This window comes from Vidua chalybeata, chromosome 2, assembly GCF_026979565.1.
Source record: "Vidua chalybeata isolate OUT-0048 chromosome 2, bVidCha1 merged haplotype, whole genome shotgun sequence".
Lineage (NCBI taxonomy): Eukaryota > Metazoa > Chordata > Aves > Passeriformes > Viduidae > Vidua > Vidua chalybeata.
The window spans coordinates 74,033,337-74,058,564 of NC_071531.1; the positions used below are offsets into that span (position 1 = coordinate 74,033,337).

A 25,228-nucleotide genomic window follows, 5' to 3' on the forward strand; every position below is an offset into this window, starting at 1 on the left:
AGAGGAGGCTGCCACGGAAGGCAGTCTGGAGGGAAAAACAATAAAAGGATGAGTGTCTAATTGCAGCAATGTAGTATGAGTGCAAATGCTCAGAAGTGGAAGAAGAAAATCTTTCTGTCCTCACAGCAGAGCTCCTCCATCTCACAGAACTCTATACAGAGCGCTGTGCATGCTGCTGCTCTAAACTTCATGTTAAAAGCTACACGACATAACTACAGAAATATTAGTATAAGCATTTAAGTGCAGCTTCAGGCAGCATTGGCAAGACTGTATCCTGCAGATTAAGAGATGGGATTATTTCACTCTATGCAGCACTTGTCAGACCACACTTGGACATCCGAACTCAAGACACTGAACGCCATTGTGCATTGTTCCACCAAGACAAATAATGAACACAGGTTGCTTCACAGAAAATTTTGGCATAGCTATAAGAAAAATTGAAAACAAACTGAAGTAATTGAAAACAAACATTGGAATAGATTACCAAGAGAAACGGTGGCATTTCTCTTGCTATAAATACTCAGTGCTGAGCTTGACAGGGCCCTGGGTAACACAAACTAAGGATTTCCCTCCAACAGAAGGTTAGACCAGATGTTCTCTAGAGGTTCCTACCAACCTAGAGGTTTTTCTATGACTCCATGATTTAAACATATGTTATGCTATATGCACTGCTAAATACTACTTTTGCCGTAAACTCATTTTAAATTAGATTTTTTCTGATTTTTCTTTCCATTCCAGTAATAAAATAAAAATTTTAAAAAATAGTAATAACAAGACAGTGGAGGATGGTTCACTGTTTTTCAGAATAACTGTCAGCATCTATTGAAATTAGCAAGCACAAGACTTTAAAGGAAATGCCCTTTCACAGAATATTTAATTATGCAAGCAGACTTTCTGCCAGAGAATTTTGGATAAATGGCTGAATGGAGTTCCAGAAATTAATTCAATTCCTTTAGTCTCTATTAAGCATTTTTTACCATATACTTTGAAAGGCAAGATAGACAAACTTTTGGTTTGATCCAGTATATCCAATTTTTTTGCATTTGAGCCTCATGAATGAGAGATAAATCAATATACCAGAAGTCAAACATAGTAGTATTAAATTTTAACTCCACTATGGTTTATTTGGATTGTGAATTTAAATACTCAAAACAGAACCATGGAAATCCTGCCACTAATAACGTGAACCTTACCACTAATACCTACTAAATCATGAAGCACAACAATTATTGATTTAAATTCAGCTGTAAATAGACGAACAGACTAAGAGACAAAACAGGAACAAAATCCAGCAACCATATCAGGTTCCACTTCTACCTAAAAGCAGAAAGACAAACTCAAATTTCCAAAGAAAATGGGATTCCAACCTGCCAAAGTAACATACAGCTCTATCACACCAAGATCGTATATTATAGCCACCACCATAGGCATATTCTATTAAGAGAGTAGATAACACCTAAAAAAAGCCAAAACAAACACAAAAATATCAAACCAGGAGCAAATCCAACTCCAGCAATCTGCATTTTAGACTACATCCTGTAAGACACAAAACCAATGCTGCACTGAAAGACATCCCAACATCCTCCCAGATGCTGAGAGCGCAAAGATCCCACCTGAGAGTCCTCTCTACATTCCACATGCTGAAAAAGCTGTCAGCACAAACATCGCTCAGGCACTAATAGACTAACATATGGCTTAACGAGCTATGGAAAGTAGGAAGAAATCCTACTGCCAGCCATGCAAGAACTCTACCTTCTGTAAGTGTTAAATCCAATGTTGGGTTATTTGTCCGTTAGTTATGGAATATACTTAATTTGCTGTTTTGGAGTAATGAAAAAATATTACAATGAAATCAATAAAGAGAGATATCCCACGGCCAAGTCTTCACCTTGACTGTCATCTGCTGGATGGCAATCTCAAGAAGAGACCTCCAGTTTACCCCGTGACACTTTGCAGGTGGTGGGGAGGTTTAGGGTTTATGTTGTGTCATGAGAAAACTTCCACTCCTCTAGGTGCTCTGGAAGTCAGTGGCATGATGCCAGACCTCTGGAGTACACAGCCAAATGAAAGGATGCTGTACCAGTCCTAAACCTGTTAGGAGTTTTGTGCCTGCAGACAACACTGCACAAGCATGTGGAGTTCTGGGGTGGCTTGGCTCTGAAGTCTCTCTCAAGGCACATGGCACATAACAGATGGTCGGTTGCTTAAGACACTTAGCAGGGACTTCAGGGATCCAGATTCAATTTCAGTTTAAGTTTGTACAAGTCTCTTAGAAGGACACATCTACACCATGGATATAGACAGATTTAAGCTGTCTCTGCCCAAGCTAATCTGGCAATGAAAGTGCAGGAGGGCTGCTGCAGACACCCAAGCTTGAGGGAAGCAATCTGCAGGATTTCTGAGTTCGTGGGCAGTGCCATGCAGATCTCAACACAAGCTTCTCCATGCTGAAGTCTGCTGCATGTGGACTTCTGTCCTGGTTTTGGCTGGGATAGAGTTCGTTTTCTTCCTAGTAGCTGGTACAGTGATGTATTTTGGATTTGGTGTAAGAATAACAGTGATAACACAGAAAACATAATGCCTTGGGTTAGAAGGGACCTTAAAGATCATCTGATTCCAAACACACTGCCATGGGCAGGGAACCTTCCACTAGACCAGGCTGCTCAAAGCCCCAACCTGGCCTTGAACATCACCAGGGATGGGAATCCACAACTTCCCTGGGTAATTGTGCCAGTCCTCTCACCTGTTGCTGAGCACTGCTTACTTTGAGTCAAGGACTCTTCTGGGTCTCAGGCTCTGCTAGCTACGAGGTGCAGAAGAAGCTGGGAGGGAGCGTGGGCAGGACTGGCCAAAGGGATGTTCCATACCATAGAATGCTATGCTCAGTACATAAACTGCAGGGAGTCAGCCAGGAGCCATCAATCACTGCTCAGGGATGGGCTGAGCATCAGTCAGTGGATGTATTGTACATCACTTGGGGGTTTGGGAATTTAATTTGTATCTCTCTCTTTGTTATTTCCCTTTTAATTACAATTATCATTATGTAGTTATTGTTGTTATTATATTTTATTTCTATTCTTAAACTGCTTTTACCTCAACCCACTTACCTTTCTTGTGATTCTCCTCCCCATCCCACTGGGGTAGAGGGGTGGAGAAATGAGCAAGCAGCTGTGTGGTAGTGAGTTGCTGGCTGGGGTTAAACCATGATAACTTGCTAGTTCTGGACTGTAAAGGCTCTCAGCCCCTCTACCCTGTGCTCTATGCAGACATTCTCTTTGTTTTGGTGTCTCAGCTTTCCATCTGTATCAGGAGGATAAAAGCATGGCCCATACTTACAGAGTGTCAAGAGGATAAATACATTAAGTGGTCCTAAGGCACTCTGGGATTATGGCAACAGATGTAATATCAATTCCTTAAAGCAGTGAAAATGGAGAAGACGGGGCAATTGAAACTCTAAGGAAAGAGCAATTGAGAACATAAAGTTTATTTTTTTTTTCTAATTTAACTGTGTCTCTGCATCCAGAGGACACTGCAAAAGAAAAAGGGGAACTTTGGAACACAGCAACAGCTTGACGAAAGGTAAAAAGTGGGGGATGGGCACAGAAGTAAAGGATAATAAGATTCTTAACTGGCAATTCAGTTTAAAACTACTAAGAAATGAGACAAAAATAGGTGTTTACATTTCTGAATTACAATTTATTCGTAGACAATTCTCTTACTTTCCAAGATAACTAGTTGGAAATTCTCCAAGACAATACAGAAGGAGAAAGGAGTCTTGCAAAGAATCCATGCTTCTCAGCAGTGACACAGCTACTAACAAAATATAAGTATTCAGCAGCACCATTTTAAAAAAAGTGTGCTTAATACATCAATTAAAGAAGCCTAAAAGAACAAACCTCTGATTCAGAAGCAGCCCTTCTAGTAAATTCCAATTCTCTACGATAGCAAATTGAGGAAATCTGATTGAATAGTACAATGCAAATTCTTTTCCCTCTGTTTCTTTTTTGCATCATTTTAGCCTGATTGCATGTTGTAGTATAGAGACACGACTATATATCATTGGATTTCTCCCAGTTATCTGCTTCCACTGTTAACCATTCCATACATTATTTGCAGAGTAAATTGCATGGTTTAAGTTAACATACTTTGCAGCACATTCACAACATGGTATAAATGTGCACACAAGCAACTAATGCATCTCTGTTAATGACTGGTAATTTGTTAAGCTGATGAAACCTACAGCTTATAGTCATCTGTTCATAGTCTTATCTTCATCCATAGCCCATTATTGTCTTGCTTCATTCTTCTTCATCATAAAAAAAAATTAAAAACATTAAATCCTGCTTATTTTAGTTAAAATAAGTACTTATCAGTCACAACTCAATACAGTGTTAGAAATTAATAATTCTGTAACAGATGATTAGCATACCAGTTTCTACTGGTTTTTATTCCTTGCAGCAACTCTCAATACCTGTCATACACTTTTAAGAATCAACTATAATGTGATCATTTTCTACTGCAGACCTATAATTTGTACCTACAGCAGTACAAATTGTACCAGAATGCACATAAAACAGAAGTATGGGGAAATCCACAGAAGAAATAAAAAAGATACAAATTCAGTCTCTGATGCTTCATGACTTGCCAGTGTTATATGGGAAGAAAGACATGTAGAGACTAGTTTAATGCATCTTCAAAACTATCCCTGCGGCATAGATTAGAAACAGTAATAAAGGGTTTTCATTCAGCAGTCAGAAGACAGATTAGCAAAAGGAGCTTGAAATGAGGACCAAGTAGATTCAATAGAATCCATGGGTACAGAGCTCTTTCCCTACTAAAACAAGCAACATTTCTAAATGTTACTAATTCTCTTGATTTTTAAAAGTTAATTCTCATCTCCTACACTTAACAACAAAAACACAGAAAACACAAGGAAGCAAAGAAAGAAATAAAAGAAATGGCAAACTAATCGTACTGTGCTTCAGGAAGGGGTAGCCATCAGCTCTGTTCCCAGACAGCACAGAGGTTCTTGGTGAGAGAGAAGAGACCCAGCATGTCAACTGCATAACCAAACACTGAAAGATGGGTTTGGGTTGCTTACTAAGACTGTCCCTACAACAGTGATAAGGATGTTGATTAAGGATAACAACAGTGACTGGATGTTCTGTAACCCTGTGGAGAACCTAGCCCTGGCTGCATTACCTGAGCAGTGATAAAGCTACTGGCCAGGGTGCCAAGTTTTGAGTGACAGCATTGAAGATGACTTGTAGATGACTTCTAAAATTCAAACTGGCAGCGAGTCCCACGAATGTTCACAATCCTTGATGTACTGGATACAGTAGTTAAATTAAGAAGGTTCGGATAGCCACGTGAACTTTGGCCCAGCTCATTAAAGGCAGCAGGAAAGCACAATCATTCCAGTCAAATTTCCAAACAACTGGAAGTTCAATTATCTGTGCTGAATAAATTAAGCAATTTAAGTTGCTCCTAAGCAGCAAGGGACTGAGCTAAACGGAGATCTGAGTTGATTTAAAGCTAATTTGTGTCAGAAAGTTCTGAAATGGCTTTCAGTCCAGTGTCTGCAGTAATTTCTATAAAGTGGTATTAAAACTATTAAGTTTTATGTGAGAAGTCCCCAGTAGGTTCAGCAAACATTCACTGTCTAATAACACACCTTCAGCCATACAAGGTTCCTTTCCTTTGTTTGGGAAGTGTGCTTTATTTATTTCTGCAAGATATTTAAAGCAAAGCCCAACATAAACAGCAGAATTCTTCCTTTTGTTCACAGTTTTCATAAGATGCTGAAAGGCCAGGTAACTTTACGTATTGCAAACACAGAGGACCAATAGTATTCCATAATACCTGTGGTGAATTGGCTACCCATTAGGAATATCCCAACTACATATACAGCAAAACCCTAACAAACCACACTTTACTTTCCAGAAACTAGAATGCATTCTCCCATCTTTTCTACCCAGGTCTTGCTCTGTGTCAGCAGTGTTTAAATAAACAAATTAGATGCCTCCTTGGACAGCCAGATAATGGAGTTACAAGCTCATCCTCTACTCACATGAGAAAGATTATACCCCTTTAGATGGGCCTCTCGCAGACCTACTTAGCTGGGGGTAGCAGGAGCAGACAAAAAGGGACCCTGCTAACCAAGGCCCTACCAAGTGGCTTACTTAAATGGGTCTAGGAATGCAGAATTAAATAGGAAATATCACAGTTATTACCCTTATTCAGAACTCATAATAAATCATCGCTTTAGGAAATTTGATACATTCTTGTTTTTAAAGTTAGGGGAATTGAGACATAGAAGGCTGAAGACATTTGTTTAATGTCATCCTCACGTCCTCAAAGGAACATATGAGGAACAGAACCTGAGTCATAAGTTTTAAAGAAAGATTTAACTCTGGGAGTACAAGAGTGCAGGGAGAACTGGAGGGGAGGAATTCATTTTCCAACTTGAAATTCTTACTGCGCTTCTTTCCTTCAATGACCATAAACCTCCTCATGTACAAAAGAACAAACTGTCCAACAGGCCACATTACAACAGTTGTGTACAACAAGTCTGCTTGAGTGATGAATCAACTCGTTGTTTATCCAAAATAACAGACACAAATGGCTCTCACACCTACCAACAGCTAGAATTAAAACACTTCCACACTGAAGGAAAACCAAAATAATTTTAAAATCCCCCACACCTAAAAAAAAAACCCAAAACAACCTAAATAAAATACAGTGTTAGCAAAGAGTAGTTAGTGAGAGGAACACTGCAAAAAATGCTATATCTCATGTCTTGCCTATCCAATTGAAACAGCTTAGACCCTAAAATGAGGTATGAGGCCCTCACCACCCGGATTGGTCAGTGTTAACTCAGCTCTTCAAGCAAACCTCAATATTTTAAATTAAAACTAGTCTCAGGTCTCCAATAATGCTTTAATATTATTCTGTAATGTCATCATTGGTTACAAACGGACTTAATTTACCTCACCTTCATTAGGACATCACACTGTTTGAACTCAGTATTACCTTTCCTTCTCCTCCCAGCCAAAACATTGTCATGCTAATATGTTTTTCTAACAGTTCTCCCCCATTGAGGTGCATGTTTCCATAGGGACACCAACAGTGCTATACCATTTCGATAGGAAACTAAAACTAAAAGAGTCTTGCTGGCTTCTCTTGGGTTTTTCATGTGGGATTTTTCTTTTGCTGGGGGAGGGGTTGTTTGTTTGGGATTTTTTGTTTCTTTTTTGGTTGGTTGGTTGTTTTTGGATAGTCTTATTTTCACAGGATTGTACTGCAACTGTCACCACACTTATGTCATTAGAGTGAAAATACAACAGAAGTAAATATCACTATTATGTCAAGAGACAAGCATCCCAGGGTCACTCACTGTCTCTCTTTGTCATTATCCCCTATGTGAGAAAATGGAGAATATCAGATAATGCAGCCAGCGGGAGGGCAACAAAAGAGAGAGAAATTTAATGTGTGTCCTTTCCAAAGCTGTTTGTCGTTAGCAATTTTGTTCTGATTTAAGGGACAAACTGTCCACCCCTTTTAAACCTCAGAGATTAATTTTCAGTTATTTGTAGGGACAAAATCTCTTCACATGATTTAACTGTATGTCCAACAGGTTCAGTTAGGCATTAAAGCTTTGTACTTCAAACTAAACAGTGAACTATATTATTTATTCCAGTTTGGCATAAATAAGTATGGATTACCTTATGCAAACCATTCTAAAGTGGTTAGCTGCTTTACAGTACCAAGAGCTTTGACAGCAGCCAGACCCAGAGAATGGACATGCTGCCTCTCTTTTAGCATCATCTGAGACTTGAGCAAAAGTGTCCTGTATGGTTGCTGTACTACTGTCTTTATCCTCATTGATAAATGCACAATATTGGTTTTAATCTACAGAAAAAAATATTAATTACTCCTGCTCTAAGATTAAATTGCACAAATAATTAATGCAGAAAAATATTATCCAGAAGCAACAGTCTTTATCCATTAGTGTAATTACAGAGCATCAGGGAAAAAATTTGCTGTATTTGACTTTTTGCTGCTCCTGCTGGACCAGCAAGTTTCCAGACTATGATTTTCCTCTTTTAAACTTATGTTTCAGTAAAAGGAAAATGCTAGTAGAAAATTTAATTTGAAAGTAAATATTAAATAACTGATTTTGTATATTTGACTCCACTTAAATTAGATAAATTATAATTTCTGCTTATAACTTTTGCTTTTAATTGTAATATTAATACACAGGTATTATTCCTATCAGATTTTTTTAGTTGTTTAAAATTAAACACTTTTAAGAAATAAACCCCATTAAGTATTTTCTTGACTATGCTTAGCTTTTCCTTAGCTCTTCCTGAAACAAAAAATATCAGACTTAATAATCTTGCCATATAGCTCCTAGTAAAATGCATTTTATAATAAAATTAAGCAATAGTAAAAACTATCAAGATGTCTACTATGAATGCTTCACTGTATGCAGACTCATTAATCTAAGTTAAATTAATAGAACAAGACAAAATGTAGCCATGACCATTGACTGCTTGCAAAGTTCCCTAATGACTTTCTGGTATCTTATGCCAGTCATTTCAAAATTTCCATTTTAAGACCACATGAAATTCTCATTTCATTAGTGAATTTTTTGGAAAAAAAATTATGTTTCATAGAACTTCTTTTTTTATAACCAGTAATATTTTCTGATACATTTTGTGAAAATAATTATTGTAATCCTTTCCTCTAATAACAATGAAGTGAAATCTCCCATAGAAAGACATATACACTAATGTTTATATTTAGTGATTACCTTCCTTGACAGTTTAGCTGCTATCTGTAGAAGCAAAAATCAATACTTTATTTCTTCTGCAGAGCAATATCAGCTACTTTGCAATCACCGCATGTTTGCACATAAATACTCTTGAAGGCAAACTAAATCAATTAACATTTGTAGTTGTCCATCCAGTCCTTTTGCAAAACATATTATGCACTTAGGATGAATTCAGTGTAAATCATCATCCTAGCCACACAATTAAATACTATAAGCTTCCTTAACCCTCAGCTCAGACTTTCCTAATCTCTGAAAGAAAGCAATGCCAGATGGCCATGAACAACTGTTAAGAATCAGAGGGACACAGAGAAATACCTGAAGCTCTCAGTAATTCAGTGGAGAAACACCTTCTGTTCCAACTTACTGCTAGGCCCCACTTAGACAAATTTGCTTTGTACAACTCATAGGTGATTCTTCCAGGTTAACTGATACATATGCTAGTGCTTTTCAAAAGCTGTATTTTCTTGCCATGAATCGAATTCACAGACACTGAATTTTTGCTACAACTCTTGGTTGCAGTTATCAGAGCAACAGCATGTACAAAGTGCAGAGAGAATCCACTGACTACCGCACTTCTCCATCACTTGAAACATACAATTGTGTGTAAGTATTCCTTCTATGGATATACATTAAAAGAAGTAAAATACATTGTATGTAAAAATAATGTGTGTAATGTATAATATTCACATACAATTAGTTGTCAAATCTGTATGAGTTAGCTGCAAGGCTGAAAGAGTAGAGCTCAATGGCCCATGAGGCACAGATTAGGCCCCATTTCTCTGCCTCAAGAAGAAATTATAGGAAAAGGTTCCTCTTTTCCTACAGAAGAACATCCTCCTCTGAGCCAACACTAAGAATCAAGCCAAACAATCATACCCAGCATGCTGGGATGCCAAAGGGCACCTCCAGTGTTCATTTTCACAAGAAGCATCATTTTGTATGGTTGCACAAGCAACATTTTATATGGTAACGGTGTAGAAGTGGTCTCTTCATCTCTGAAAACCAGAAGCCTCATTCTGCTTTAAATTACAGTTCATGAAATTTCATGTTTAAAAGTGAAGCTTCTCTTTTTAAAATAAATTACCTTGCACTGCAAAAGATGATAGTCACTGCTCAAGAGCAGGCCACAGCTTCATGTTTTTAGATTTGGTTTCTTAACAGAAATTCAGAAGGAAGCAGTGAGAACAGGCAAACCTAGGAATGGAAAAAGCAGGTCAAGAAGAAAGATTGGACTGAAACAGCAGGAAGTGCTTCAGGGCAGGGCAGGAGTGAAGGGCACTGGCAGAGCTGTGTGGGGAGTCCAGTGCTGGGCTAGCAGGAGAGTTCAGGGCAGGAGTGAGAGATGCTGCAGGTGCACAGCATCAGCAAGGAGCACATACAGAGCCAAACATTCACAACCTCTGGGATAGTCATGGTTTAACTAGCAGAGGTCCCAAGTATAAAGCCAGATGTGGCAAACTACAGAACATATATAGTGTAGTGTGCTTCATTCTAGTTGCATTCCCATGAATCAAAGGATGATGTTCTTCATCTGAATGTCTCAAACAATAAAACAGCACAGTCAAAAAAAGAAAAAAAATACAGCAAAACTGGAGGAATGCAAGGGAATATCATTCTGGCTTACAATATTGAGTATAAGACAGCTACAGTTAAGAAGGGGGGAATTCTGAGCAATTTAAACCAGGCTGAAGGATCACATGTTTGTTGTAAATTACTTTGAAAAGTACCTGACATCTTGCATTTAGCATTTTTCAGTAATCTCAGATTCACCAGGCCAGAGCATTATTTTCACTCTGAATAGCATAGTTTACATTAAAAAAAAAGGCATTTTCAGAATATTGGCCAGAGGTGTGGTGATAATGTTTAGTAACAGAAACAAAAGTGATATAAACCTCACAACAAAAGACATGGCAAGGAGAGTGTGAAGGGGATTAAGAGGTAAGGGTAAGAACTGAAGAAGCACAGGACACTGGAGAACTGTTCCAGATGGTAGGCTAGTTTTAACCTAAGCAGCAATGTGTTTGTATAAAAGTCCAGTGGGAGCTGAGCAGACAGAGATGAGCACACAGATGAAGTCTGAAATGTTCTTGCAAGCTCAAGGAATGGAAAAAAAGGACTCTGAAGGTCTGATGCAAAGTCAAGAAAATTGCTGCTTGGGAAGAAGAAAAAAAATCAAAGAAAATTTTGCATCTAAGGAGGTGAGGAGTAAGAGACACCTACATAACAGATCACAGAGGACATGAGTAATGAGACCAGATAAAAGGTTTTCTAAAACTAGTCACCACATACATATATGAAAAAAAAAATAGTTCAAGGTGTCAAAGTAATGCAGCATTGAGTCAAATAGCCAGTTTGATATAAATATGGTGCATATAATTCAAAATTATTTATTCCAAAAATACTTATAGACTTTCTAATAGGGTATGTGCACAAAAAAAAAAGTGAACTTTGATCAAATGTTCTTCAGTAATCAGTTCTATCTTTCTATTTCAGTAAGATGCCCACAAGTTCAGTAATCGTAGCGTTTCAGTCTATTACTGATAAAAGCTCACTGTTGCCTGAGCGATTCAACACTGTACCAAATCTCCCATTAACTCTTGCTCTTAGAGGTTATTTCAGTAAGTGGGTCAAGATAAACAGACAACCTGATAGTAAGGCTTCTAATTTGAACAATGATATCTGTACACCAGAGGTAGCTATTTGAACTAGACTGCTAATGCCCCTTTTTCCAAAATAAATCCCGGGATGGTGTTTTCATTCATTTATGAAGCTGACTGTATGTTTCTGTTTCACAATCATGAATGGCTTTGTTCATGTGCCCAAGCTTTGTAACCACCAGAAAAGAAGTGACCTTTGCTTTCAAACTAAGCAAACCCTTTCATACTGGGTTATATTCATGAATATTCAGTTATTCAATTAACCTGTGATTGCCTTAAAAATACTGTACTGAAGGATGCTTAGTTGGCAGATGACTTAACTTTTCCTCCCTCCCTTGTAGGTGACAATACTTTGCTCAAAGTAGCCATTACGCTTTTAACTTGCTGGCTGAAACATTCATTGTTGCAACTCCTCATGCCTCTTGGCTGATGGAGGAAAATCAATTTTGATCCCTGAGAAGCAAGTGCAAGTTTCCAACTTCACACACCAATGTGTACAATTGCAGCTGAAACTGAATCCAGATTAATTCACCATTCCAGACATTTTACATTTATGCTGAGACTTTAAGAGGTTAGAACATACATTATTTACTGTTTTTAATTGGAAAAACAGGACAGAACTTCCTTCAAATGAAAAAGCACTTTGTCAAATGAAGTTTACACAAAGCAAATGAGATTTATGGTGACAATGAAAATATACTTTAAAAACTAACCTTCAGCTTTTTTTGCAAAACAAGTATTACAACAGAATGCAATAATCCAGCCACTGCAGGATTTTAATGCTACAATAATTCTGGGCTTCCTTAAAGGGCAACAGTTCTGCCCGTTTCTTGGATAACCCAGTTCAAAGCACATTAGATTAGCATTAGAAGCCAAACTACAATAACCAGGTAGCAATAAAGATACAGAAAGCATGTGCATTTCCCCATAGACACAAGTTTAACACTGAAAATATTCCAAGCAGGTATGAGAGAGAGGGAGGGGAGGAGAGAACTTACAGTACTGCTTCAAAGATGCACTATACACATAATGCAGCAGTATAGGATACACTAACAGATGAAGGCAACTGAAAAGGCAGTACTCACCCAAAATATTAAATTGAAAAGGAACATCATGTATTTCAAACAACACAGGCAGCCTCTTGCCATGTTGCACTTCTTAAATTCTAAAAGGAAAACAAAGGATAGATCCAGGTAAAAGACCACGTATTTGCTGCCTTTGGGTGCACTGTATTTTTCACTTTTTACGCCAGTTCCAGTCCCAGCGCCGGTTCCGGTTCCGACCCCAGTGTGGCTCTGTGTGCGTGATCCAGTTGTACCATAGAAAGCTCCTGCAGTAAAACCTCGACCAAATTGCCTCCCTGAGGTAGAAGGTTTAGCAAAATCTGAGTCTTTGCTATCCAAAGATGGACTCCGGTGAATTGAAGAATCCTCACTACTTGACTTCTCCATGATCTCTCTTTTCACAGTTGTCAGATTTAATGTATAGCATCTCTCAGCATTAAATGCAGTGCCTTGCAAATGCCACAGTGCGCTAAGAGCTGTCTGTGTTTTGCTCCTCTTTTTCTTCGTACATAAATCAGATAATCACTGCAGAATTTATTCACTGCATTGTTGCTCGGTTTATTTTTTATAGCAATGTAGGCTGAACTCTGTCTGTCTGAAGCATGAATTTATACATTATTATCCCATGCAAGAGCACACTCATGATTTATCTTGATGAATCAGTTATGCAGAACTTTGATTTTTATTAAAAAGAGCCATAAGCTCTTTCTCTGCACTCCTAGTCTACAGTCCTCTAATCTATAGGCAGCAGATGGTCCTTGCATCCATTTCCAAAAAGCTTCTGCAGTACACCTGGGAGACTCTCCTCGAGCCGGAGCACTTCCCTTGCTCTCAGCTTCCCTCTCTGTGTCTCTCTGACTCTCTCTCACACGCTGTCTTTTTTCTTTCCACCCATTTGCAGTGTCTCATTCAGTAACCCGCTACCGGAGCGCACTCTGTGTTTCACTGCTGTTGCCGTGAAATCATCAGCAACTGCAACCACTGGGCATTTCCCACAGAAATCCCTGACCTAACTATCGAGTAATAAATCCACCCTCCTGCTCGCCCCTCCCCTCTGCTTTCCATCGGGCCAGTTAGCCAGAAGCCTTCTCTTCTAGGACACGCCTCCATGACATAATATCTTTAATAGGATTAGAATTACTCTTGACTATACAAGTGCACAACAGAAAATCTCTTTAAATGTCAAGTACTGTTTAGCTGTTTATGTACTAGAACTGTTAGGCAGTGATATTCCTTCGATGCAATAAAATACAGAAAAAGTATGGATTAGATAGACAGGTGCTAACCTCTCTCCACTCATTAACAGTGACTTACATTTTCTTCTGGCTTGAACAAATCCCACGGGACAAGCAATGGGAATAGGCTAGCACCCAGCACACACTGCTTAGGCATACATCTCAGCTGTACATGCACATAACGCAACACCATTACCTGTGATATAATTAACCAGACAGAGCTGCTGCCTCTTACGAGGTCATCATTCAATTATTCAAACTCCTGAAATGCACAGGGATCTGAGCCTGCAGCTCTTTACATACTATTTAACAAGTACATCAGAGATTCTTGTTGTGTACAGGAATAAGCCATCTTACATCACAGGTCGTCTGTGAACTAGAAACACTGACCCAAATGCCACATTCCTTCTCCACAGAGGAGTGCAACATGCCTGCTAGGACTCCGATACAGGGAGGGCACGACTGTGCACGTGTGCCTGCGCATATGCATGCAAGTGCCTGGAGGGGAGGAAGAGAAGCGCTTCAGGTCACTACTCCCCGTACTTCCAAATTTGTCATTTTGTCATAAGCACAAAAGCAGCACACCAGTGGTGCAAAGTGCTGTAGCAGATTTAAAATGCAGGTTACTCTTTTCTTTCTGTAAAGAAAGAAACCACACTAGGAGGCCATTGTGAAGGAAATACGGCTACCAGGAAAAGCAAAATTCTATGCAATTTTCAACTGACCCCTCCACATGCTCATTAAAATGCACTGTTCATGGTTATCTTTAGTATCTTTGAAAAAAGACAATATAACATTTATTCAGTCTTATATATCTATGGCTAAAAGCCTCTAAGGATTCTGTAATTTTTATGTAACAACATCAGAATCAACACCCGAAAGCAGTGCTGTACCTTTCCTGATAGGTTGTTTCTGCTAAAAGATCCCTCCACAAATAAAGTACATTAAATACCCAGTATTTGATTGTGCAGTATCTCTCTCTCACCTCTTCTGCTCTAAAATAAGATTTTAACAACAGGCAGGTCCAAGCCCATATCAACAATGTTTGTTCACTTTGCTTTTCAAAAGTAATTTCAAAGCTCCCTGCATCAGATGTGTCTGTCAGAAAGATAACTGCAGGGTGACTGCTCAGCATTGTGTGTGACAGGCAGAAAAAGTTACACACAAAACACCCAAGTAAAAAAAAGATAAATTAGCACTGACCAAAGTAGAATGGGCATTTCTATACATGTCTACAGTGCACATACAAACTTCACCATAAGCAGTTATCAAGAAACAACTTTCTCAGCAAAACACATGGAAACAACTTGCAGGTCACAGCCAGGTACCTGCCTCAAACACCAGAGCCTGCAGGATAACTCACATTGGAACACAAGGCAAATGTTTGAGTATGGATTTAGAAGACTGAAAAAACTCTTCTGTTTGAAATTCACTTACTGGAAGTGTAAAGTTGTACCACTGCAAACCAATGCTGCAACTAGATATTTTCAGCGGTTTTCACTTGTCATACAAAACTGAGCTCTCAGCCAAAAAATTGTGAGAACACACAAGTGCTTTAAAGCATTTTTAGCTTTTTTTGTTTTTGCACCCCTTGGTTTGCCATAAAATTTACACTGACTTAGACTAGCTACAGAAAAAAAATTGCTGTGCACTTGTGAAAATTAACACAATATAAATATTTGCCTTCCCATTGAAAGTACATGACAAAAATAATTAATCAGCCCTCCTCAAGGTTAAAAAATTAAAAGAATATTCTGTAATAAGCAAAAAATCTTCACAAATACTCTAATAATTTGTAAATAGTGGAAACTATCTAGTGGTTGTTAAAAAAAAAGGCAAACCAAATATATCTCCAACCTCTTTTTTTCAAATTTTCATTATTAGAACTTATTGAAGTTTTACAGTTTTCTATTTTTACCTCCAAATACTGCAAGATACTGGTTTACTGAACCATTACCTCTAATGTACCTTCCATTAAGAGATCTCCATGACTGGTCTACAGCACAATTTGTATTTCAGAACAGTCCCAACCAAAGACACGTAAAGTCGACAGCTTAAAAATCCAGACCTGAGCAACAAGCAGTAGGGAAAACATGGCTCCAGATCAGCCTCTCCTCCTGCTGTGTAGCAAGAAAACATATGACTCTCTTATGGTTATGCTGTGGCCACCAGGGAGACTTTACAAGCCTCAGTAACCTTCAGCCACTTGAATTTGCAGCCACGGAGTATCTTCACAGATTAGAAGCCACTTCCTGCTGCTGCAACTCCAACTCAGTGTTCAGGTAGCTCAGTTAATAAACCACACAGGGCTGCTTACTTGCTGAAAAAATAAATGGTGAAAAAGCCCTAAGTAGTCTGTCCAGCTGTGCTTTGACCAGCCATTGCACTCAACTCTGCCTCTGACCGAGACTTCAGCAGAAGGTGTTGCTGCGTGGCAACAGCACCTTTAAGGGTCCCAACTCGACAGCGCAACCTCAGCATGAGGACAAACACATTTTGCTTCACTACAGATCTTACCTCTGTTTAGTAATCAGGGCATGAAAAACATTCAAAAGCTCACTCTGTACTTCATTAATGTTTGATTACTGAATCACAGAATTTTGTTGCTGAGTGATGCCTTCACATCAAGAAAATCATTTCAGTCCCACGTGTATATGCCTGGGACAAGGCAATAAACATCAATCCTTTGCATTTAAATGGCTCTTCCAAATATTAAGGGTAAAAATTTAGGTCACACTCAGATAGCAGGTATGAAAATCAATGTCACAATGTAGCCAAAAAAATGGAAAGGAAGGGCATTATTAATATGGTCAAAAAGCACAGGCTGGCTCTCCTATTGCAACTGATTTATTTGGTTCCCTCCTGGGAGCAGTCCACCACAGTTCCCAAAGCACACATCCCAGCATCTTCATTTCTTACTGAATTCCACAAATTACTTTATCTTTTTTTTCTCATCCTGTGGTTTAATCTCACCAGAACCTCAGTGCCAATTACACCCAGCTACAGTGCTCCAGAACCCCTCTGTTTGTTTCTGCCCTCCTCAGCTGTTTTTGCACAACTGGCTCGTGGAATCGTGCTGCAAAACAGCAAAAGCTGACCAATGTATAAACATATTTATAAACACAGATTTTAAAATACATAATACAGATATAAAAGGTACATCAGCAATATAGAAAAAAAAGAACTTTCTCCCCCCTTTTAGAAGTTTCAAATCAATTTTACTTGACACTCCCCTTCAGTGAGAATCCTGACCCAGTGAAAGGGAGAGAGACTACAACAGGAAAGAATAGGAAAAAATACTGAAGGCTGAGCAAAAATATCTTAGGCTTTTGTTATGTCTCCCATGATTCCTGGAAATGAAATATGAAACTCTTAAGGATTTTTAAAAAAGGAAAAAATAAAATCTCCAGTCACCATGGTACACAAGCCATTTTACACCTCATTATATATTTTATCTTACAATTTCTATTAGGTAGGATAAGGCTACTGTCACTAATTTAAATATGGAGAACCCGAGGACCAAGATGTTTGCTGAGGATGAATAGGAAACTGCTGGCAGAGAAGCAAACCAAATCTGTGCCTCACATGTCCTCAGCTAGCTCACTAACCACTGCACCATTCTCAAATTAATTATTTTTCAAATCACGAGTTTTAGCAACACTGCCACATGACTTCAGAACAACACTGAGCCCTGCAGAGAGATGTACAAATGCATATGCTACCAAGTGTTCAAAGGATATGGTTCTTAATTTCAGTCTTTTCTTTCAAATTATATTGACCAGGAACTCAATTTTACAAGCCTTCCTCAGGGTACATTAGATAGGCAAAGAACAGAGATTGCTGAGTATAAACTCAATGACTACATTTTTCCAGTCACTGCTCTGAATCCTGGAATTGCATGAGAAGGAGATAAGGAACAAGAGTTGAAAATAATAGCTTGCAACTGACAAAAAGTTGCATATAGTTGAAAGCTCAGATTAAAATAAACACCAAACCAACTCTGATAGTAGAATAAGCTTAAAGGGAAAAGGATGTCCAAAAGAATAGAACTGAAATTAGGATCACATGAAAGACAAAACCATGGGGTTCTCGGGTCTTCCATGCTCTTGGTTCCATGCCAAAAAGTTTACAGACCCCAGCAAGTTAAAATGCCTGGAGTTTTGAGGTCTTCCAGTGCTTCAGAATTTATAACCAAAACCCTGGATGATCTGACGGCTGTAATGCACATCCTGGGGCCTGCCAAGCTCCAGCTTGGATGCTGTAAATCCAAAGTATTCTGCCAACCACGGGATTGGATAAAAACAAGGTAGATTTCAAGGAGAACTTTGTGTGGTAGACAAGTTTTGAAATCTGCCTGTGTTTTTTAGAACCAAATAGCCCAAGCCATATTTAACCTTTGACACACTTTCATTTTCCACTAAGAAAAGTATTCCATTAGAAACAGACAGAACTACTGTAACTTCAGTTTTGGAGTCTCCAGTCACTGATCATAGCTTCACACATTATTTAGAGCCTATACGAACAGCTTGTTTGATACAAATGCTAAAAAAGAACCATTACCAAGTGTTCAGAGAAGACTTGAATGCACACTTAGTTTCCCTACTAGCATGAGGAGCAGCCATTTCTCTTATGGTCAGAAAACCACCATTTCCTTTGGTGCTTAGTGGACAGACAGCTGATGGAGGGAGAGATTGGATTTGTTAAGAAACAGGCTTACCCACAGCTGGTGCCTGTGATCTGACCAGCAAACAATCCCAATGTTTTGTGAGAGGCAACAACCTCATGCCCTTCTCTCTTCACCTTCTAGCACAACCAGAATCTTCCAAAAGGCATCACCTGATCCTCAATTCCTCTTGCAGAAGAAAGCTAGTTCCAGATGCCAGGTGAAGGATCTGGGATAGGTAAATATGCATACAGCATAAACTGGAAGGAAAATCAGGATGCTCAGATGGATTTTTGGAGGCTGAACTTCATGTTCCAGGACTTCACCTAGCACTGGCATGGCTGAAGGAAAAAGGAGGCCTTGCAGAGAGACCGGAGTGAGACAAGCACTCCAGGATGCCGGAACTGTGTGAAGGAGCACAGCTGAGGAGGCACTTAGTTTGAGAACTGTGGGTAAGGAATCTTTTCTTACCGATACAGGAATTGAGTGCCTAGGCACCTCAATCCAACACCCACCTCCATTAATCCTGAAGTCACCAAGAGAAATTATACTTCTTGACATTGTTGCTGGAAGGGAAACAAATTAATCTGTTTCTATGACAAAAAACAAGAGCACAGCAGCTCATTGTTGCCTCTGATGAGTAACACTCCTTGCCTCCCCAGGGTAAAGAGGTAAAAAAAGAGGTAAAATCTCTTTGAATGGCCTAAATTAATACTAACTAGTTTATATTAATATATACCAGTGAGACAAGTTTATCCTTCTAATATGGGGTCCTCACTGACTGGATGACCAAGAAAACAAGATCCTGTTGTAAGACTTTTCCACTGTGCCAAACATTCGGTGTCATATGGTCCCTGGGATTTCCACTAAAAATCATTTACTGGTAATAAAGAGCATACAGCTGAGACTTCTCATTTAGGATTTCACACCAGAGACAGAATGAGATTCTGGCTCCAAGTTGTATAGAGGAATTAGCTGTAAATCATGTCAGGAACCTTAACGCACTGTGGTCAATTACAGATGATGAGGTGATATGCTAATGCTCAGGAGACATGGGGCATGCAGATTAAAATGCAATATGAGGTCCAAAAGCTAAGAAATTTTGATTATGTCACACCTTCAGTGTGTTGTCCCAGTTGTCCCTCGGGGGCCCTCAGATTGAGCAAAAAGAATGTCTGAGTTTGCAAAGCGACAGGAAAACAGAAGAGAAAATGGAAATCTTGCTACCAACGTTTAAGCTTTTAAATCAAAACATTCGCACTGTATACAGGGATCTTTTGGGGTTTGGTTTTCACTTCACAAACATAATGAAGTATGTTAGATCTGAAAGAAGCACTGTAAATATTATGTTAGAATACAATTCACCATTGTTAGTTTCACCTTTAAGAACTAAAATCCAGGGAGTCTGTTTATTGTTTGTTTCTAAGAATCCTGGAAATCAGTCTCCTTGGGCTTGGCAGTGTACATACATAGAGCAAGTCAACCCATACCACAGTCTAACCTCCAAACAGAAAAACAGACATTAATAGCTGGCTCTGGGAAAGAAAAAAAAAAAAACCCAAACAAAAAAACCCTTGTTTTTTTTTCCTGAAGTCCCAAAACTACCTTACCAATTCTCCCTCTAGCAGGTGAGAAAAAATAGGAAATATGGGAGCAAAAAGAATAACATGTGCCCAAGCAGATAGGCCTATCCTACCAGACAGCAGAGCTTAACAGATGCTTTGAAACAGTCTGTTTATGACTTTTAGTTTAAGAATCCCTTTTAATTACAGGGTGTTTATCTCATCTTCTGTAACAATGAATACATTGTTTCATCTCCATCAACAGCTAATCCTTAATTCTGCCGAGAATTTAACCTCAATATTTTAGGGCAGTGAGTTCCAGAGATATGCATAATATTAAAAAAACCCAGCATCTTCCTCTTATTCACTATCATAATTATGCTTTCCAGGTCTATCCTCTGTCTGGATATTCATGCTCATCCCATAATTCATTAGTTTGTAATCCTCTATTATATCCTATGTTATTGTCTTTCATTAAACTAAGCACTTTTCAGCATGTCATGTTATTGAAAATTCTCTGAGTCCCTAATAATTTCAGTTAACCATCCTAGGGCTTCTTTCTAATTGAGCCATGTTTCTACCATAATCTTTCCCAATCTGCTGATGAAAAGATCTCCTTTTTAAAGGACAAGACTCAATGTTCAGATTCAAAATAAATCTAATCAATTCTGTTTCTATCAACACCTTATTTTTATGAAAGTGAAGTTATTCAGATTCAATAGACATATTTCCATCATCCCCATTCTGCTTTTCTATTTCATATTCAAAATTTGGCTCTGAAAATGTTGAACTTCTCAGAACTTTACAGGAAAACCTTTGTAGTTTAAATTTGTATCTTACCTGTAAGAGGAAAGGGAATTTTCTCACTACAGTGACATGAGTCTAATACTGATTCCTTGTAAAGTTACCAGGAAGACCACCCTCAAGAGAGGGACTCCTTGTAAAGATGCTGACAGAATCCAAATCAACTCTTGTGGTACAAACTACTGTCTCCATTCAATACACACACATAAAAAAAAAAAAAAAAAGGTGTATGCAGGGAAATGTTTTTCACTTTGCATACAGAGAAAATAAGATTGAGGGACCAGAAAGCTGCCAGTCAGATGCAGGAAGGCAGCAGCATCACATCTCCAACACCACTGTGTGAGGAAACATCACAAAACAGATCTCCAAAATCATGCTTTAAAAATTAAAGACCAAAAAAAGAAAGCAGGGGCGAGGAAGTGAGAAGGATTCTTCTTATTTAACACCTATTTTTTGCAGAGGTAAAGTACATGATCTTAGTGCTTCTCTTCCACTCCCACTTTAAATGACAGTTTAGGTTTTTACATCTCCTATATTGACTACAGATTAAAAAAAGCTAGCAAATAGCCAAAGGTTTTTGCCTATTATGAGAGATGATATCCCTTCTTCCTCTTGGATGGTGCAGCAGGATTTCATTAATACAATAATTCTTCTAACTGTGTCCAACGTGTACAAGTTTCTTGAACAAAGTCAGGTGGATTTTCTCTAACATCTGTTCCAAAGAGGCTGTCTTTCACTAGCAGTCTGCTGTTTTGAATTAACTGACAGCTGGTGTCTATGTATTAGCAGAACTATTAAACTTAAAAACCAATAAATTGAGAAAACCCTCATACAAATGGCTCCATGTGAAGAAAGAACCAAGAGAATGATGTAAGCATTCCTTTTTGAAAGGCAGCACACATCTCTGAAACCTGCTCAGTTATGCCATGAAGGAGCATTTCTAAGCACATTCCTTTCACAATTGAATGAATTCCTTCATTGCTAAAATATTCATTTTTTGGCACTTAAACACAAACAGGTGTCATTCCATGAATGGGGACATTTAAAACCACTGTGTCAGGGCTGGCAGAGACCCAGATGTCTTCAATGGGCAGCTACTCATCACCAGTCCCAGCTCCAACCTCAGATTCACTGGAAGTGGCAGACTGAATGCCTTACTGCAGCATCATCACCTCACACGTCTGTGAGTTATCAAAAGGCTGTCTCCAGCAGCATTTCTAAGCAAAACCTAACCCCAAGTCCCACCTTCAGGTCAAAGAGGGACAGCTTTCAGAGAGGAGTCACACCACCAAATGAATTAAGTACCTGCCCAGAGCCAGTGGCCTCACAGATGAAGCTGGCATCAGAGAGGGCTGACTTCAAGTCACAGTACCAGGTTCCCCTCTGCTGGGCCCCCCAGTGTGACTCTGGGAAGAAATGTCTGGAAACAAGGGTGTGGTCCAGTCTCTAAAGCCATTCAATCCTCAGTCTACTCCTGCCCCCCCCCCCCGACCACAGTCTATATCAACTGTGACACCAAGCTACATAGCCTGACAATTCCCATCACATACCTCCTTTTCTCTTTGAAGGCAGATGTTTCTGAATTCATAAGAAACAGTTTTTGAGTAATTCAAGGTAACTGGATCATTCTTTCACTGCCATTAACAGCACTTCTCAAGTTCTGATGAAAGCACTGCAGAATAGTCACATTCCATCCTGCTGATTTGGACTAGGTTCATTTCTATGGCTTTCAACAAACTTCCACAATGCCTAGCCTGAGCAAAGTTCACAGACTCCTTCCTGTCTTGAAGCTCTTTAAATTTATAAAAATAGTCACATTTGACCATCTGCATATCTGCCCTTGCAGTAAAGCTTATTTATCTTCACAATAAAGTTTCTAGCACGTTGTATGGTAACACTGTAGGATGTGGTCAACTTCAACATTTAAAATAGGATGTGCCTGTAACGTAGCAGTCATGCAATTAATGCTTTTTGCTTTGCCAACAACAGAGTCAGATTTAAATCCCAAGAGGAGGCAGATATTTTAGCCACCCTACTCATCTCACAAGAATGAGGCTAAATGGTTCTCATCTATTCTGCATGAGATACAAGGGAGTAATAATGAAAACAAGGTAACCCTCTTACTATAATCTGTCAGGTTTATGTAACGCTGCTGCTGTTCATGAGCCTTGTGATCGGTGTCAGCTCTTGTTATAAGGGTGTGAGAGATTTAAAATGACAAAGGAGGGAAAGAAAGAAAAGGGGGAAAAAAACAGTTTGACATGACCCTGCCTGTCAAGTCACAAAAGTTATCCAGCAGTTCAGTTCCCAGACTTACAGTAGGAGCTACTGAATTTTTACAGTATATTCATTAACAAGCTTTTGTAAAGGCAGAAGTATAATGGGAATACATCATTTTATGACCTTATCTGCATTATGGAGGACTCATTTACACTTGGAGAGAATGCTGTGTGCTAGCTGCAATACCAGGCATTCAGAGCCTAATATGGGGTGTAAAGAATGGATGCAGGCATGTTTGACTCCTTCCCAAAAGCCAAGCCCACATTCACTTCATTTTGAAAAAGTTTAATTGTACCATCAGTGCCTCTCAGAGATGAGAAAACCAAGATAGATACCCTTGATCATCAGTCATAAACTAAGCATGTTCTAAAAATTCCTCATAGAGGCATCTGAAAAGCAAAAAAAAAAAGCATCTTTTGAAAGGGAAAACTATTTGTGTCATCCAGTTCGCTCTGATCTACTTAGGTGTGTCACAAGTATGCAGTAGCTATTGTATGAAATATCAATTGGCCTTTAGAAGCTGCACTTCATAAATTCATCACAGGCCGATATCTTCCATTTACAAATTAATTGGGATGCTGGCATTTTATTTCAGAAACAACCAACATGATCTTTCACACTCTGCTCTGCGGACTGGTTCAGGGGAATCTATCAAAAATACACAGCCATAAATGCTTAGCAAATGGTGTGCATCCAGATGGGGTTTTAAACAACATGAAGGAAACTAAAGCCTTGCAAAGTGCAGTATCATGTAAGGATAGACAGCTGGGTCCAAATAGGCCTTGCAGGAATCAAATTTGATGCCCATAGCAAGAATATGTGTATGATCTTTCTCTCTTCTCTCCTAAATGTCCAAGTCTAGAGTAATTTCAAATCTAAACTAATTTACTGAAAAGACTTTCCAGACTTCTTCTCTTCAGGAAAGCAAGCTAATAGTAAATCTGCAATAATATAATCCATTGGTAATGTTTTGTTTGCTTTTGTTGTTGTTTTAACTCTACAATCACCATGTCTATAACAGAGATACATGAAGGTGTGGACATCAATGCCCCTAAAATGAAAAATTCCCTGGATTTTATCTGGTTGAGGGGTTCTCCTCCTGTGTTATTTTTCTCATATACTCACTTCTTATGTTGCAATTGTCCCTTTCCAGCCAAACATTTGCCCAGAAGTAACAGAAATTCTCTCAAGCCACCCAGACACTTTTCAGAGGAGTTTTATGAACTCATCATCTCATCCCATATCTGAAACACAACTTTTCTAAATTGAGCATATCTCACTCCTCTCCTCCTCCACTTCTGTGCCAATGGTTTTATTACAGGCCTCTCTTGTATAATACTTAGTGTTTCTGCTCCAACAGCATGGAAGCTGTTATATTAAATGTTTATCAGTAATGGGGTTCCTCCCTTCTACAGGCTGAAGCAAAGTAATTTGGTAGGTATAATCATGAAAAGATTCTGTAGGTTTGTCACTTCCAGAAGAAACACAGTACTTGAAATACACAAGATTCCAACTGAACCTGACTGCATGAACTGCACTCTGAAATCCCATGTTTCTCGTATTCCAAGGATTGCTAAATTAAGTTATCTCAGTTCCCTGTGTGTTTTGTCTTTTAAATCAACTTGAATGCTTTCTGCCCTGTACACTGAAAACAAAGTTTTGGAAACTGCAATATGGTAAGTTAAAAAAAAAGAGAAGAAAAAATTTCTTCACACTCCCTGAGAGGTGCACCACTGGAAACGAGGTTGAAAGGAAACAAAAAGGAACAAAACCTAAATCAACAGAATCAAGATTCATGGATCTCTGAACATACAAAGGGAACAGAGCTGATTAGTTGCAAGGTGCAGTTTCTCTTTACAGGTAATATTTTTCCAAGCAGAATGATGCTTTGCACCTGTCCTGTAATTAGATGCCAGGCTTGTGTACTATGCTGAAAGAAAAAAAAAGACTAAGAAAGTGTCTTGTTCCCAGGCACCAAAGCCTTTAAAATGTCTATCACAGAACTATCTTCACATATTTTAAGCATCCTGCATATTAAGGATACAGTTATTTTTATTTTAATATAAAGAACAAATGCTCAGAAGCCAAATAATCTGGAACAGATTTCTACAGTGTCCTGCATTCTCA

General features: G+C 38.8%; 1 protein-coding gene across 3 annotated transcripts in view; it reads right to left on the reverse strand.

Moving 5' to 3' along the window:
• TSPAN9 (tetraspanin 9) overlaps positions 1 to 25,228 on the reverse strand; it is a 168,470-nt gene that overhangs the window by 79,088 nt on the left and 64,154 nt on the right. For 2 of the 3 annotated variants that reach the window (XM_053935119.1, XM_053935118.1), the window contains exon 3: positions 12,579 to 12,658. The exons of the other annotated variant lie outside the window; for it this stretch is intronic. In XM_053935119.1, the coding sequence (XP_053791094.1) occupies positions 12,579 to 12,641 (63 nt within the window). In that variant the 5' untranslated portion in view covers positions 12,642 to 12,658. The remainder of the gene's footprint in view (positions 1 to 12,578; positions 12,659 to 25,228) is intronic. 3 annotated transcript variants of the gene reach the window in all.